The 12,718-nt window shown below is 38.4% G+C and overlaps 1 protein-coding gene across 2 annotated transcripts in view; it reads right to left on the bottom strand.

The window, feature by feature from the left end:
• SMURF2 (SMAD specific E3 ubiquitin protein ligase 2) overlaps positions 1 to 12,718 on the bottom strand; it is a 158,048-nt gene that overhangs the window by 35,849 nt on the left and 109,481 nt on the right. For both annotated transcript variants that reach the window (XM_037810230.1, XM_037810231.1), the window contains 2 exons: positions 11,444 to 11,577; positions 1,504 to 1,569 (listed from right to left, as the gene is read on the bottom strand). In XM_037810230.1, the coding sequence (XP_037666158.1) occupies positions 1,504 to 1,569; positions 11,444 to 11,577 (200 nt within the window). The remainder of the gene's footprint in view (positions 1 to 1,503; positions 1,570 to 11,443; positions 11,578 to 12,718) is intronic.

Raw genomic sequence — 12,718 nt, 5'->3', positions numbered from 1 at the left:
CTTCAATGGTTAATTAAATTATGATCCACCAACATAATTCATCCTTTAAAAATCATTAATTGAAAAGATTACACAGAAACAATAAAAATGATTATGAAAGTGAAAAAACAAAATAAAAAGTTTTATGTTTACTGTAATTAAACTCATAAAAAAATATAATATTAGAAGGGGACACTTTTTTAAGTTATTGTTCTAGTATATTGTTCTTCATTTTCCAAAAAGATATCATGTACTTCTATTTACAATTATTTGTAAATGACAAATTCTGCAACTGAAGCTCATTCTGTCACCAAATCACAGAACTGCAAGATCAGAAAGTATGTTTTAGTCCAGCCTGCCTCTTATCAATGGTCCTATTGTGAACATCTAATTCACTCAAGAACTTTAAATCAAAATATAAAAATTAAAAAAGCATTTTAAAGAAAAACTTTTATGTAGTATACTTTCCCCTAACAACTAATAAAAGTCTGTCTTTTAAATGCAAATCTGCACCTAGAAAACTATTTAGCATTATATAACATACCAAATCAAATAAAGCAGGAACAATTTACCTATAAGTCTTATATACCAGGATTCATTCTGAGACGTTGTTTACTCCCTTCTCAATCTAAGAATGACAGGAATCATCAATAACGGTGTAGACAGTTTCCTGAGATAAACACAATACGCTTTCTTATGTTGCCACTCTGGCAATTCCCAAACTCTGAACCTAACACATTGCATTTTAAAATGAAGTCCTTCAAATACCTTCAGAAACTTAAACCTCTGATAAATTCACATTTTATTCTGAATTCTGCTCTACCAGAAAGCGGTAAGATTCCAATTACATTTCTTCCTCTTTAACTTAAGAAGCCAAAAAGGTGCCTACCTCAATGATATATATCTTGATCAAATCTCAATCCATCAAACCTTGAGTCTCAGGAAATTTTACAAAAAGCCCTCCCTCTTCGTCAATTCAAGAAAGCCCATTAGCCAACTAAACTGCCTTTATGAGTAAGTTAACAATTTTTCCCTTTTTTCAATCAGTGCTATACCACTCTGTTCATTATGTATTTTTTTCAATTAGCAAAGATTATTTTCAAACTGTAAAGCATTAAACTTTACACAAAGCATTAAACAAAAAGTTCAATAAAATACTCTCTTCTTACTCAAAAACTAGTTTGAGAATTATTTTCAGAAAACATAAATACCATCTACAAAGTCTGTCTTGATAGTCTACTATATTCAAATTCTTTGAAAGAATTCTTTCCTAAACAATCAATAGTTCTTCATAACACCAGGAGCCTCTACCCTTTTTTTTTTAACATTATTTGTATTTTGTGTGCGTGTGTGTGTTTTAAGCTGGCCTGAATCCACTGTTTATAACGTTTTACATGACTCATATTAAAATCATGCCAATACACTGGCACTACAGTAACTGTACTTTTTGATTCAAAAGGTTATTTAGTATTAGGTCTGTTTGAATGAGGCCAAAATCCATGTAGCTTTAAATTCCACACTTACCTACTATCTGTCCTCTAACTGCATCATTGTCATTTGGCCCAAGTTTGCATAAATCCAACCTCTGATCTATTTCAAATGAACAAAAAAAGCAATTACAAAATAAGCTGGTGTCAGAGATTCTAACACTTATAGAATAATAGCAAATTTCCACAATCCACTGGAAATCAGGTCTATCATTTAAAGAATTAATTGCATCACTGTAGCGTTTTAGTAAAACAAATATTAAAAATTCTCTAACTGCATAATTAGTACAAAGGTGTCAACAAAACTTTGATTCATATTTTAAAACCTATAAAGCAATGGTATATTATATTGTCAATAAGCAGTTACTTTCTCTCAAAAGCTTTCAGACCATTTCACTCTGAGTCTTAGCTTTGCCTCTTATTAGTTGTTTACCTTAAGCAAACTATCCCTGAGCCTTGATTTTCACATGTATAATATAGCATCTACCTCATACAGTTGCTCTAAGGATCAAATTAAATAATTATGTAAAACTCTTAGCTAGGCTAGGCCTCCCTATAATTGTGCCTAAGAGCCTCCTCCCGAAGGCCTCTTTGTTGCTCAGATGTGGCCCTCTCTCTCTAGCTAAGCCAACTTGAAAGGTGAAATCACTGCCCTCCCCGCTATGTGGGATCAGACACCCAGGGGAGTGAATCTCCCTGGCAACGTGGAATATGACTCCCGGGGAGTAATGCAGACCTGGCATCGTGGGATGGAGAACATCTTCTTGACCAAAAGGGGGGTGTGAAAGGAAATGAAATAAGCTTCAGTGGCAGAGAGATTCCAATTTAGACAACCCTTTTTAGGTTCTAAAGAATTGGGGTAGCTGGCGGTGGATACCTGAAACTATCAAACTACAACCCAGAACCCATGAATCTCAAAGACAATTGTATAAAAATGTAGATTATGAGGGGTGACAATGGGATTGGGAAAGCCAAAAGGACCACACTCCCCTTTGTCTAGTTTATGGATGGATGAGTAGAAAAATAGGGGAAGGAAACAAACAAACAAACAGACAAAGGTACCCAGTGTTCTTTTTTACTTCAATTGCTCTTTTTCACTTTAATTATTACTCTTGTTATTTTTGTGTGTGTGCTAATGAAGGTGTCAGGGATTGATTTAGGTGATCAATGTACAACTATGTAATGCTACTGTGAACAATCGAATGTACGATTTGTTTTTTATGACTGCGTGGTATGTGAATATATCTCAATAAAATGAAGATAAAAAACAAAAAAGTGCCTGGCACAGTAGTGTTCAATAAATGCTGCTTGTCTTTATTATTAATTATTTTATCCAACCATTTCAAATGACACAAACACAAAGCAAGTATTAATAAGAAGTCAAAGAGATGACATCAACATGGCGATGTAAACAGCTACTGAAAACGTCTCTCCAGAGATTCAATTAAAAAAAAAAAAAAGGGGGAGGCGGGGCAAGATGGCAGACTGGTGAGCTGTAAGTTTTAGTTACTCCTCCAGGAAAGTAGGTAAAAAGCCAGGAACTGCGTGGACTGGACACCACAAAGCAATCTGTCTTTGGGCATACTTCATACAACACTCATGAAAATGTCGAACTGCTGAGATCAGCGAAATCTGTAAGTTTTTGCGGCCAGGGGACCCGCACCCCTCCCTGCCAGGCTCAGTCCCGTGGGAGGAGAGGCTGCCAGCTCCGGGAAGGAGAAGGGAGAACTGCAGTGGCAGCCCTTCTCGGAAACTCATTCTACTGATCCATACTCCAACCATACATAGACTAAGACCAGACACCAGAGAATCTGAGAGCTGCCAGCCCAGCAGAGAGGAGACAGGCATAGAAAAAAAAAATAACACGAAAAACTCCAAAATAAAAGCAGAGGATTTTGGAGTTCTGGCGAACACAGAAAGGGGAAGGGCGGAGCTCAGGCCTTGAGGCGCATATGCAAATCCCGAAGAAAAGCTGATCTCTCTGCCCTGTGGACCTTTCCTTAATGGCCCTGGTTGCTTTGTCTATTAGCATTTCAATAACCCATTAGATCTCTGAGGAGGGCCCTGTTTTGTTTTGTTTTTTTTTTTAATCCTTTTTTCTTTTTCTAAAACAATTACTCTAAGAAGCCCAATACAGAAAGCTTCAAAGAATTGCAATTTGGGCACGTCAAGTCAAGAGCAGAACTAAGAGAGCTCTGAGACAAAAGGCAATAATCCAGTGGCTGAGAAAATTCACTAAACACCACAACTTCCCAAGAAAAGGGGGGTGTCCACTCACAGCCACCATCCTGGTGGACAGGAAACACTCCTGCCCATCGCCAGACCCATAGCCCAGAGCTGCCCCAGACAACCCAGTGTGACAGAAGTGCTTCAAATAACAGGCACACACCACAAAACTGGGCGTGGACATTAGCCTTCCCTGCAACCTCAGCTGATTGTCCCAGAGCTGGGAAGGTGGAGCAGTGTGAATTAACAAAGCCCCATTCAGCCATCATTTGAGCAGACTGGGAGCCTCCCTACACAGCCCAGCAGCCCAGAACTGCCCTGGGGGGATGGCACTCACTTGTGACATAGCACAGTCATCCCTCAACAGAGGACCCGGGGTGCACAGCCTGGAAGAGGGGCCCACTTGCAAGTCTCAGGAGCCATACGCCAATACCAAAGACTTGTGGGTCAGTGGCAGAGACAAACTGTGGCAGGACTGAACTGAAGGATTAGACTATTGCAGCAGCTTTAAAACTCTAGGATCATCAGGGAGATTTGATTGTTAGGGCCACCCCCCTCCCCGACTGCCCAGAAACACGCCCCACATACAGGGCACGCAACACCAACTACACACACAAGCTTGGTACACCAATTGGGCCCCACAAGACTCACTCCCCCACTCACCAAAAAGGCTAAGCAGGGGAGAACTGGCTTGTGGAGAACAGGTGGCTCGTGGACGCCACCTGCTGGTTAGTTAGAGAAAGTGTACTCCACGAAGCTGTAGATCTGATAAATTAGAGATAAGGACTTCAATAGGTCTACAAACCCTAAAAGAACGCTATCAAGTTCAGCAAATGCCACGAGGCCAAAAACAACAGAAAATTATAAAGCATATGAAAAAAACAGACGATATGGATAACCCAAGCCCAAGCACCCAAATCAAAAGACCAGAAGAGACACAGCACCTAGAGCAGCTACTCAAAGAACTAAAGATGAACAATGAGACCATAGTACGGGATATGAAGGAAATCAAGAAGACTCTAGAAGAGCATAAAGAAGACATTGCAAGACTAAATAAAAAAATGGATGAGCTTATGGAAATTAAAGAAACTGCTGACCAAATTAAAAAGATTCTGGACACTCATAGTACAAGACTAGAGGAAGTTGAACAACGAATCAGTGACCTGGAAGATGGAAGAATGGAAAATGAAAGCATAAAAGAAAGAATGGGGAAAAAAATTGAAAAAATCGAAATGAACCTCAGGGATATGATAGATAATATGAAACGTCCAAATATAAGACTCATTGGTGTCCCAGAAGGGGAAGAAAAGGGTAAAGGTCTAGGAGGAGTATTCAAAGAAATTGTTGGGGAAAACTTCCCAAATCTTCAAAACAACATAAATACACAAATCATAAATGCTCAGCGAACTCCAAATAGAATAAATCCAAATAAACCCACTCCGAGACATATACTGATCACACTGTCAAACACAGAAGAGAAGGAGCAAGTTATGAAAGCAGCAAGAGAAAAGCAATTCACCACATACAAAGGAAACAGCATAAGACTAAGTAGTGACTACTCAGCAGCCACCATGGAGGCGAGAAGGCAGTGGCACGATATATTTAAAATTCTGAGTGAGAAAAATTTCCAGCCAAGAATACTTTATCCAGCAAAGCTCTCCTTCAAATTTGAGGGAGAGCTTAAATTTTTCACAGACAAACAAATGCTGAGAGAATTTGCTAACAAGAGACCTGCCCTACTGGAGACACTAAAGGGAGCCCTACAGACAGAGAAACAAAGACAGGACAGAGAGACTTGGAGAAAGGTTCAGTACTAAAGAGATTCGGTATGGGTACAATAAAGGATATTAATAGAGAGAGGGAAAAATATGGCAAACATAAACCAAAGGATAAGATGGCCGATTCAAGAAATGCCTTCACGGTTTTAACATTGAATGTAAATGGATGGATGAGTAGAAAAATAGGGGAAGGACAATTGCTCTTTTTCACTCTGATTATTATTCTTGTTATTTTTGCGTGTGTGCTAATGAAGGTGTCAGGGACTGATTTAGGTGATGAATGTACAACTATGTAATGGTACTGTAAACAATCGAAAGTACAATTTGTTTTGTATGACTGCGTGGTATGTGAATATATCTCAATAAAATGATGATTAAAAAAAAAAAAAAAAAAAAAAGGGAAATTCTGAATTGTCTGAAACTCCAGAGGAGGATACAGACTGGAGAAAGACCCTGCAAATGCCAAATTAAAGAAAGAGAAGAAATATCAGGTAGGAATTTTCCGTCCCAGATCAGCCGCCCTACTCCACCCCCCACCCCCCAATTGGTCTCCATGTGGGAAAGGCACAGAAACAGCAGACAGGAACCCTACCACCAGGGACACAGATTTTAAAATCTCTCGCAGCAGTGAAAAATACCCTCAACTGTTTGAAGTCCCAGGGGATAGGGGAGCACATTTCAAGGCCCAGATCAGTGAGGAACAGAGAGACTGAGAAAACGTGGGCAGAGACTGTTTCCAGCCCTGGGTCTGAAAGCCCTTCCCCCACCCTTGAGGGAAGCAGTAGCCAGCGGCCATTTCCTTGCATTGGGGATGGCTGGAGTACTGGGTCAGCTGAGGGAGTACTTTGCGATAGGTGGAGCCCCACATCAAGTCAGATTTGGGCAGGCAAAGTGAGGGCATAGGAATCCCACAGTTTCAGCCCCACTGGGTCATACACAACCTGAGCTCGGAGGCAAAGCAGCCTCTGAGGACCATCAAGTTACCAAACAGTGCCATCTGCTGGACAGTCCAGAAAGTGGAAGAGATAAAAATACTTAACGAAAAGATGCTTCAGAACCTTTCTTAGGACCACAGGAGCTGATCTACATGCCCTGTACAGAAACCCGGCCCTGTTTTGGCTCAGAAATATGGAAGATCCAACTATTAAAGCCGGGCCCCAAAAGAAACCCAGGTCTTGCTAGCCAGTGGAAAATAGAGCACTGGGAGCCAGCAGATCTGTATTACCACACACAGCGAACTTGCTGGGGTGCCCATACCTCCCACCCCTGCGGCAGGCCACAATGATCACCTGATTTGGGGGGAAAGACTGGGGGACAGAGCTAATCTGAAAACTGGCCAGTGAGAGAAACAAAGAAAAGATAGAGATTCAAGTCAACCAACAAGGAAACCTTAGGAAAAAGAGAGAAAACAACCTCCAGAAGAAACCAATCAAGAAAATAAGATGCCTAAACAGCAAAAAATCATGAGCCACATCAGGAAACATGAAGATATGGCCCAGTCAAAGGAAGAAACTAACACCTCAACTGATATTCAGGAGTTGAAACAACTAATTATACATGTTCAAACAAATCTTCTAAATCAAATCAACAAGTTGAGAGAGAATGTGACAAAAGAGGTGAAGGACATAAAGAAGACACTGGGTGATCATAAGGAAGAATTAGTAAGCTTGCAAAAACAAATGGCAGAACTTATGGGAATGAAAGGCACAACAGAAGAGATGAAAAACACAATGGAGACATACAATAGCAGACATGGAGAGGCAGAAGAAAGGATCAGTGAGCTGGAGGACAGAACACCTGAAATTATGTTCACAAAGGAATGGATAGAGAAAAGAACGGAAAAATGTGAGTAGGGTCTCCAGGAACTGAATGACAACACAAAGTGCACAAATATACATGTTATAGGTGTACCAGAAGGAGAAGAGAAGGGAAAAGGGGCAGGAAGAATAATAGAGGAAATAATCAATGAAAATTTCCCAACTCTTAATGAAAGATATAAAATTACAGGTCCAAGAAGCACAGTGTACCCCAAACAGAATTGATCCAAACAGACCTACTCCAAGACACTCATCAGATTTTCAAATATCATAGACAAAGAGAGAATCCTGAAAGCAGCAAGATAAAAGCAATCCATCAAATACAAAGGAAGCTCAAAACCATGGAGGCAAGAAGGCAGTAGTATGATATATCCAAGATACTGAAAGAGAAAAAATGCCAACCAAGAATCCTATATCCAGCAAAACTGTCCTTCAAAATGAGGGAGAGTTTTAAGTATTTACCAATAAACAGACACTGAGAGAGTTCGTGAACAGGAGACCTCCTCTACAGGAAATACTAAAGGGAGTTCTACAGACAGATAGAAAAAGACAGGATAGAAAGTTTTGGAGAAGAGTATAGAAATGAAGATATCAGGAGACAGAAAGAAGGTAGAGATCAGGCATTTGATGTTGAAGGTACAGAATTACAAAATGTTAAATAGGCTGAAATTGAGATCTGACTTCAGTTGGAGTATGAACGAAACGGACTTGATTGAGATTGGCGTGATCAGACTAAAGGATAGAGGATGATATTAACTGTGTTTTAAAACTTTGGCTTCTGTGTGGGACCAAAGGAAGAGATGTTTACTTGGTACAAAATCTATATTTTCTGTAGCACACTATATAATTCAACTTGTATGGTCAGTTTACTCAAATACCATAATTATATGGAACCTTGACTAGGAAGTGAGATCTGGTTGGTTTGTACAGGTTCATATGAAGCTCCAATACAACCCAGAGTACTTTGGGCAGAGAACAAAAAGTATTTGCAAAGCCCCTTTGAGGGACTGAGGGGAAATGTGGAAATATTAAACTTCCCCAGTTGGGGAATTCCTGGTATTCTCTCAGGCACTAGGGACCACCAGTGTAGTAGGCCGAGACCTCAATCTTGGGGCTTTCCCTTACGAAGCTTGTTAAACTGCAAAGGAGAGGCTAGGCCTACTCATAATTGTGCCTCAGAGTCATCCCGAGAGGGCCTCTTTTGTTACTCAGATGTGGCCTCTCTCTCTAAGCCAACTTGGCAGGTAAACTCACTGCCCTCCCTTCTACATGGGACATAACTCCCAGAAGAGTAAATCTCCCTGGCAATGTAGGACATGACTCCCAAGGATGAGCCTGGATCCTTCATCATGCATTTGAGCCTTCTGGACCAAAAAGAGGGAGAGAAATGAAACAAAATAGTTTCAGTGGCTGAGAGATTTCAAATGGAGTTAAGAGGTCATTCTGGAGGTAACTCTTACGCGTTATACAGGTATCCCTTTTTAGTTTTTAGTTTATTAGAATAGTTAGAAGGAAATATATCTGAAACTGTTGAACTGCAATCCAATATACTTGATTCTTGAAGGCAAGTGTATAACTATATAGCTTATATGATGTGACCGTGTGATTGTGAAAACCTGATGGCTCACACTACCTTTACCCAGTGTATTGGACAAATGAGTAAGAAAATGAGGACAAAAAGTAAACGAATAATACAGGGAGGAGGGGTATGGTGTCCTGTGTTTGGGTTATTCTTTTTACTTTAATTATTATTATTATTTTTATTTTTTGGTGAATAAAAATGTTCAAAAATTGATCATGGTAATGAATGCACAACTACGTGATGATACTGTGAACAACTGTTTTACACATTGGATGACTGTATAGTATGTGAATATATTTCAATTAAAAAACAAATGTAAAAAAAGGTAAGATAAAAAAAATAAGAAACCAAGAATAAACTGTAAGATCTGGGTTTGAGCCAGTTCTGCTACTAGCTCATTTATGGGCAAATCATTTATTCTCTCCGATGCCTTATCTGTAAAATGGAACACTGACCTGCTCTCAATCTTACACTATGAAACAATGTCATTGAGACGGTTTGGAACTGTATGTACCCCAGAAAAACATGTTTTAAAAATTAACCCACTCCTGTGATTGTGAACCCATTGTAAGTAGGACCTTTGGATGAGGCTATTTCAATTAAGGTGTGGCCCATCTCAATCAGGATGGGTCTTAATCCTATTACTGGAGTCCTTCCTAAGAGAATGAAATTCAGACACAGAGAGAAAGCCAGAGAAGAAAGAAGCTGAAATCAACAAAACCCAGAAGAGAAGGGAGAAACCAGCAGACACCGCCATGTGCTTTGCCATGTGACAGAAGAACCAAGGATTACTGGCAGCCAGCCAGTCAGTCATCAGGAAGAAAGCATCAACTTTTCCCAGTGTCAAAACTGTGAGCAAATAAATTTCCATTATTTAACTTGACCCATTTCATGGTATTTGCTTTGAGCAACTTAGGAAACTAAACAGTCATCAAATAGCAAAGCTGGTTTTACTTTGATTATAATTTTTACTATTGACTTCTTTTACAGTTGTATGCCATCAGTACATTTAAATTGTGAATTGATAAAAGGGGACCATTTATTAATCTTGGTATTCTCCACGCCAGTCTGGCAGAGCTTTATATCAGGTGCTCAATAAATGTTTAATTACATATTACTGCACATCAAAAAGTCAAATAAATTAATACAACAAAGCATTCATAAGCAACAGAAAAAGTGTATGTCCCAAAACCATAGCCCCTGGCTATCCAGCCAAAAATAGTCATTTTTCCCTTTGCAAAATAAACGGACACTACTACATTGGCTATACAGTGGACTTCTGCAGCACAATTCCTTTTTTCCTATTCAGTTCTTCCAATGTGTCATGCTCCCTTTGTCAGCAGGCCTTTGCCCTCGCTTCTCAAGAGGACAGGGAACATGCCTTTTTCACCTTTATGTTTTCCAGGGTTTAGAACAGTACCTAGCACATTAAAGGTTCAATAAATGCCGGCTAAAATGAACAAAGGATAGTGTCATACATCTGATCCATACATTTTCAGTTTCCCTGCTGGGTGGGTTAACCAAACAGTTCATTTTCCATTTGCAGAAATTTTCCAATCCTGTCTTCTCTCTGTTGGTCACCCTGTCAACCCTGAAATGTAAGAATTTCTCAGATACCTTTAAACTTCCCTGACTCAGAACTTCCAGTTCATAGACACTTTATCCCTTTTTCTTTTGCTGGGTCAATATTTACATATCTGGGCTGTGGTATAATACTACATGAAAAGGGATCAACTGTTAACATATGTAACATTCAAAGCTAAATTTACCGATTTTTTTGTGTGTTTTTTTTTTTTTATTTTCTTAGCTAGAACCTACATGAATTTGTTCAGCTTCAACATGTGGGCTAAAATCTCATGACCACAATTAGCAATATTTAAAAAAAATATTCTGTACAAACAACAAATAAAATTCTGTTGAAAGAGATATTTCATCTCCAAAATGATGCTGTGAAAACTGGTTATATGAATACTAAGTCATGTTAAGTCAACTTGTGTATCAATCATGGAAAGATCTAATGTCTTGACCTTGGTCTTATCTTCTTAATGCCCAGGTTGATGATAAAATGAACTATAGTTAAGTAGTTACATTCAAAATAATGTCTTATCTTTCTTAAACTTTAAAGTTTTTCATGGCATTTTTATATATTATAGTATCCTTATCCACTAATACTTCCCCTTTAACTGCAACCTTAAACACTCCAATTGCCTAAATAAAAGTCACTTCACTTCATCCCACAAATACACTAAAACCAAAGAAGGGTGCTAAGAAATAAAAAAGGGCATATATACTTTGACACCTTCCTTTTCACCCTTCTGGATACAAGTTGTTTCTTAATACTCATAAATTCATTTAAAGTAAGTGTCAGCTCTGATGCAACTCCAGGTTTCAGAGATTTTTAAATGGTTCATTCTTTTTTTTAAAGTCCACAAAATAAATTTAGACCACTAGTGTTCACCAGGAATTTCACCAATATTTCAAACATACATAACAAGTTAAATTTTGGACAACTGCGGGGAAAAAAATTTTTTTATTTATTTTTTTAAAATTTTAAAAGCACTAGTGTCTACTTACAACCAGTGTCTTTGAGACGGTTGATGGCATTGGAAAGAAGACGAACACAACCAAGAAATCCAGCACCTTGTTTTTTATGGATCTTCTTGTGATTCCATACACTGATTGTAACTGAATCAGACTTTCCAATATACCTAAAAAAAATAAAATGGCTGCATGAGCAACATGGTAGCTACAAGCAGTTATTATAAAATTTTTCTTTTATTCTGTTTATATTATAAAGTTACAAATATGTTTCAGAGTATGGCTAGATCACACAAAATATATTCCAATAATGTAAAGAAATCTGTGGCACATAATTTGTTAATCTGAATAATTTGAGTTCAGTTGTTACTGGACCAAGGCAGTGGATTCTTTTGCCCAATGTGCTCAAATGACCAATTCCTGAGACACCAGGGTTTCAAAGAGAGACACAGTTTATTGCTAGGTGCGAAGCAGGAGAACAGATGGCCTATCAGTCCAAAATCGGTCTTCCTGAACTACAATAATTCTGATAGTTTTATAGCATCAAAAGATGGGCAGGTTTTAGGATAATAAGTACAATGGCCCCAGATTATGTAATTAGAAGTATTCTAATTATTGAGCATACATAGATTGATTACATGCTTAGTCACAGAACGTACGTAAGAAAATGTCAGCCTTAATAGGATGATGAGCATGATTTTTAGTATTATAAAGAGGTACAGGTCACTTATAGGTTAAAGTCAAAGCTACTATGCATGTCAGGCAGGCCCATTTTGGTTAGATCCAGCTTCAGTTATCAAGATAACTTTGGACTTGGGATGGGTTAGTTCTGGGCTGACTCAAGGCCCTTCATTAATAAACATTAGGGGCTGTCATTAGTGTTCATAAGACTCTGAAGTCCACAAACTGGATAAATGGGTACAAGTGAAGGTTAGTCACAAGGTTTTTACAATCACAAGTTTACAAGATAAAGGCTATACAATCATTATCAGAGATCATGACAGCTGGATTACAGTTCAGGTTCCAGGTATTTCCCTTTGTCTACTCTAATATACCAGAAAGCAAAAAGGAATATCTATACAATGATTCAGTAATCATAATCAGTCCTTAAATCCTAACTTCTCAGTTATACAATAAATCCACAGTACTGAATTTAGGTTACAAATAATTTTCTGGGTAAATCCAGAAAGAATTTTCAATATATCCTTTATCACTTTTGCCACTTTCAGGCTAGGTAGCAAATTTTAGTTAGTGAAAAAAAATCTTTTAGTAGCTAGTGACTAATAACACTATGGGAATTGATAATGATTA

This window comes from Choloepus didactylus, chromosome 18 (assembly GCF_015220235.1).
Source record: "Choloepus didactylus isolate mChoDid1 chromosome 18, mChoDid1.pri, whole genome shotgun sequence".
Lineage (NCBI taxonomy): Eukaryota > Metazoa > Chordata > Mammalia > Pilosa > Megalonychidae > Choloepus > Choloepus didactylus.
The sequence above is the reverse complement of the archived record's forward strand: the minus strand, read 5'-3'. Positions and strand labels throughout refer to the sequence as shown.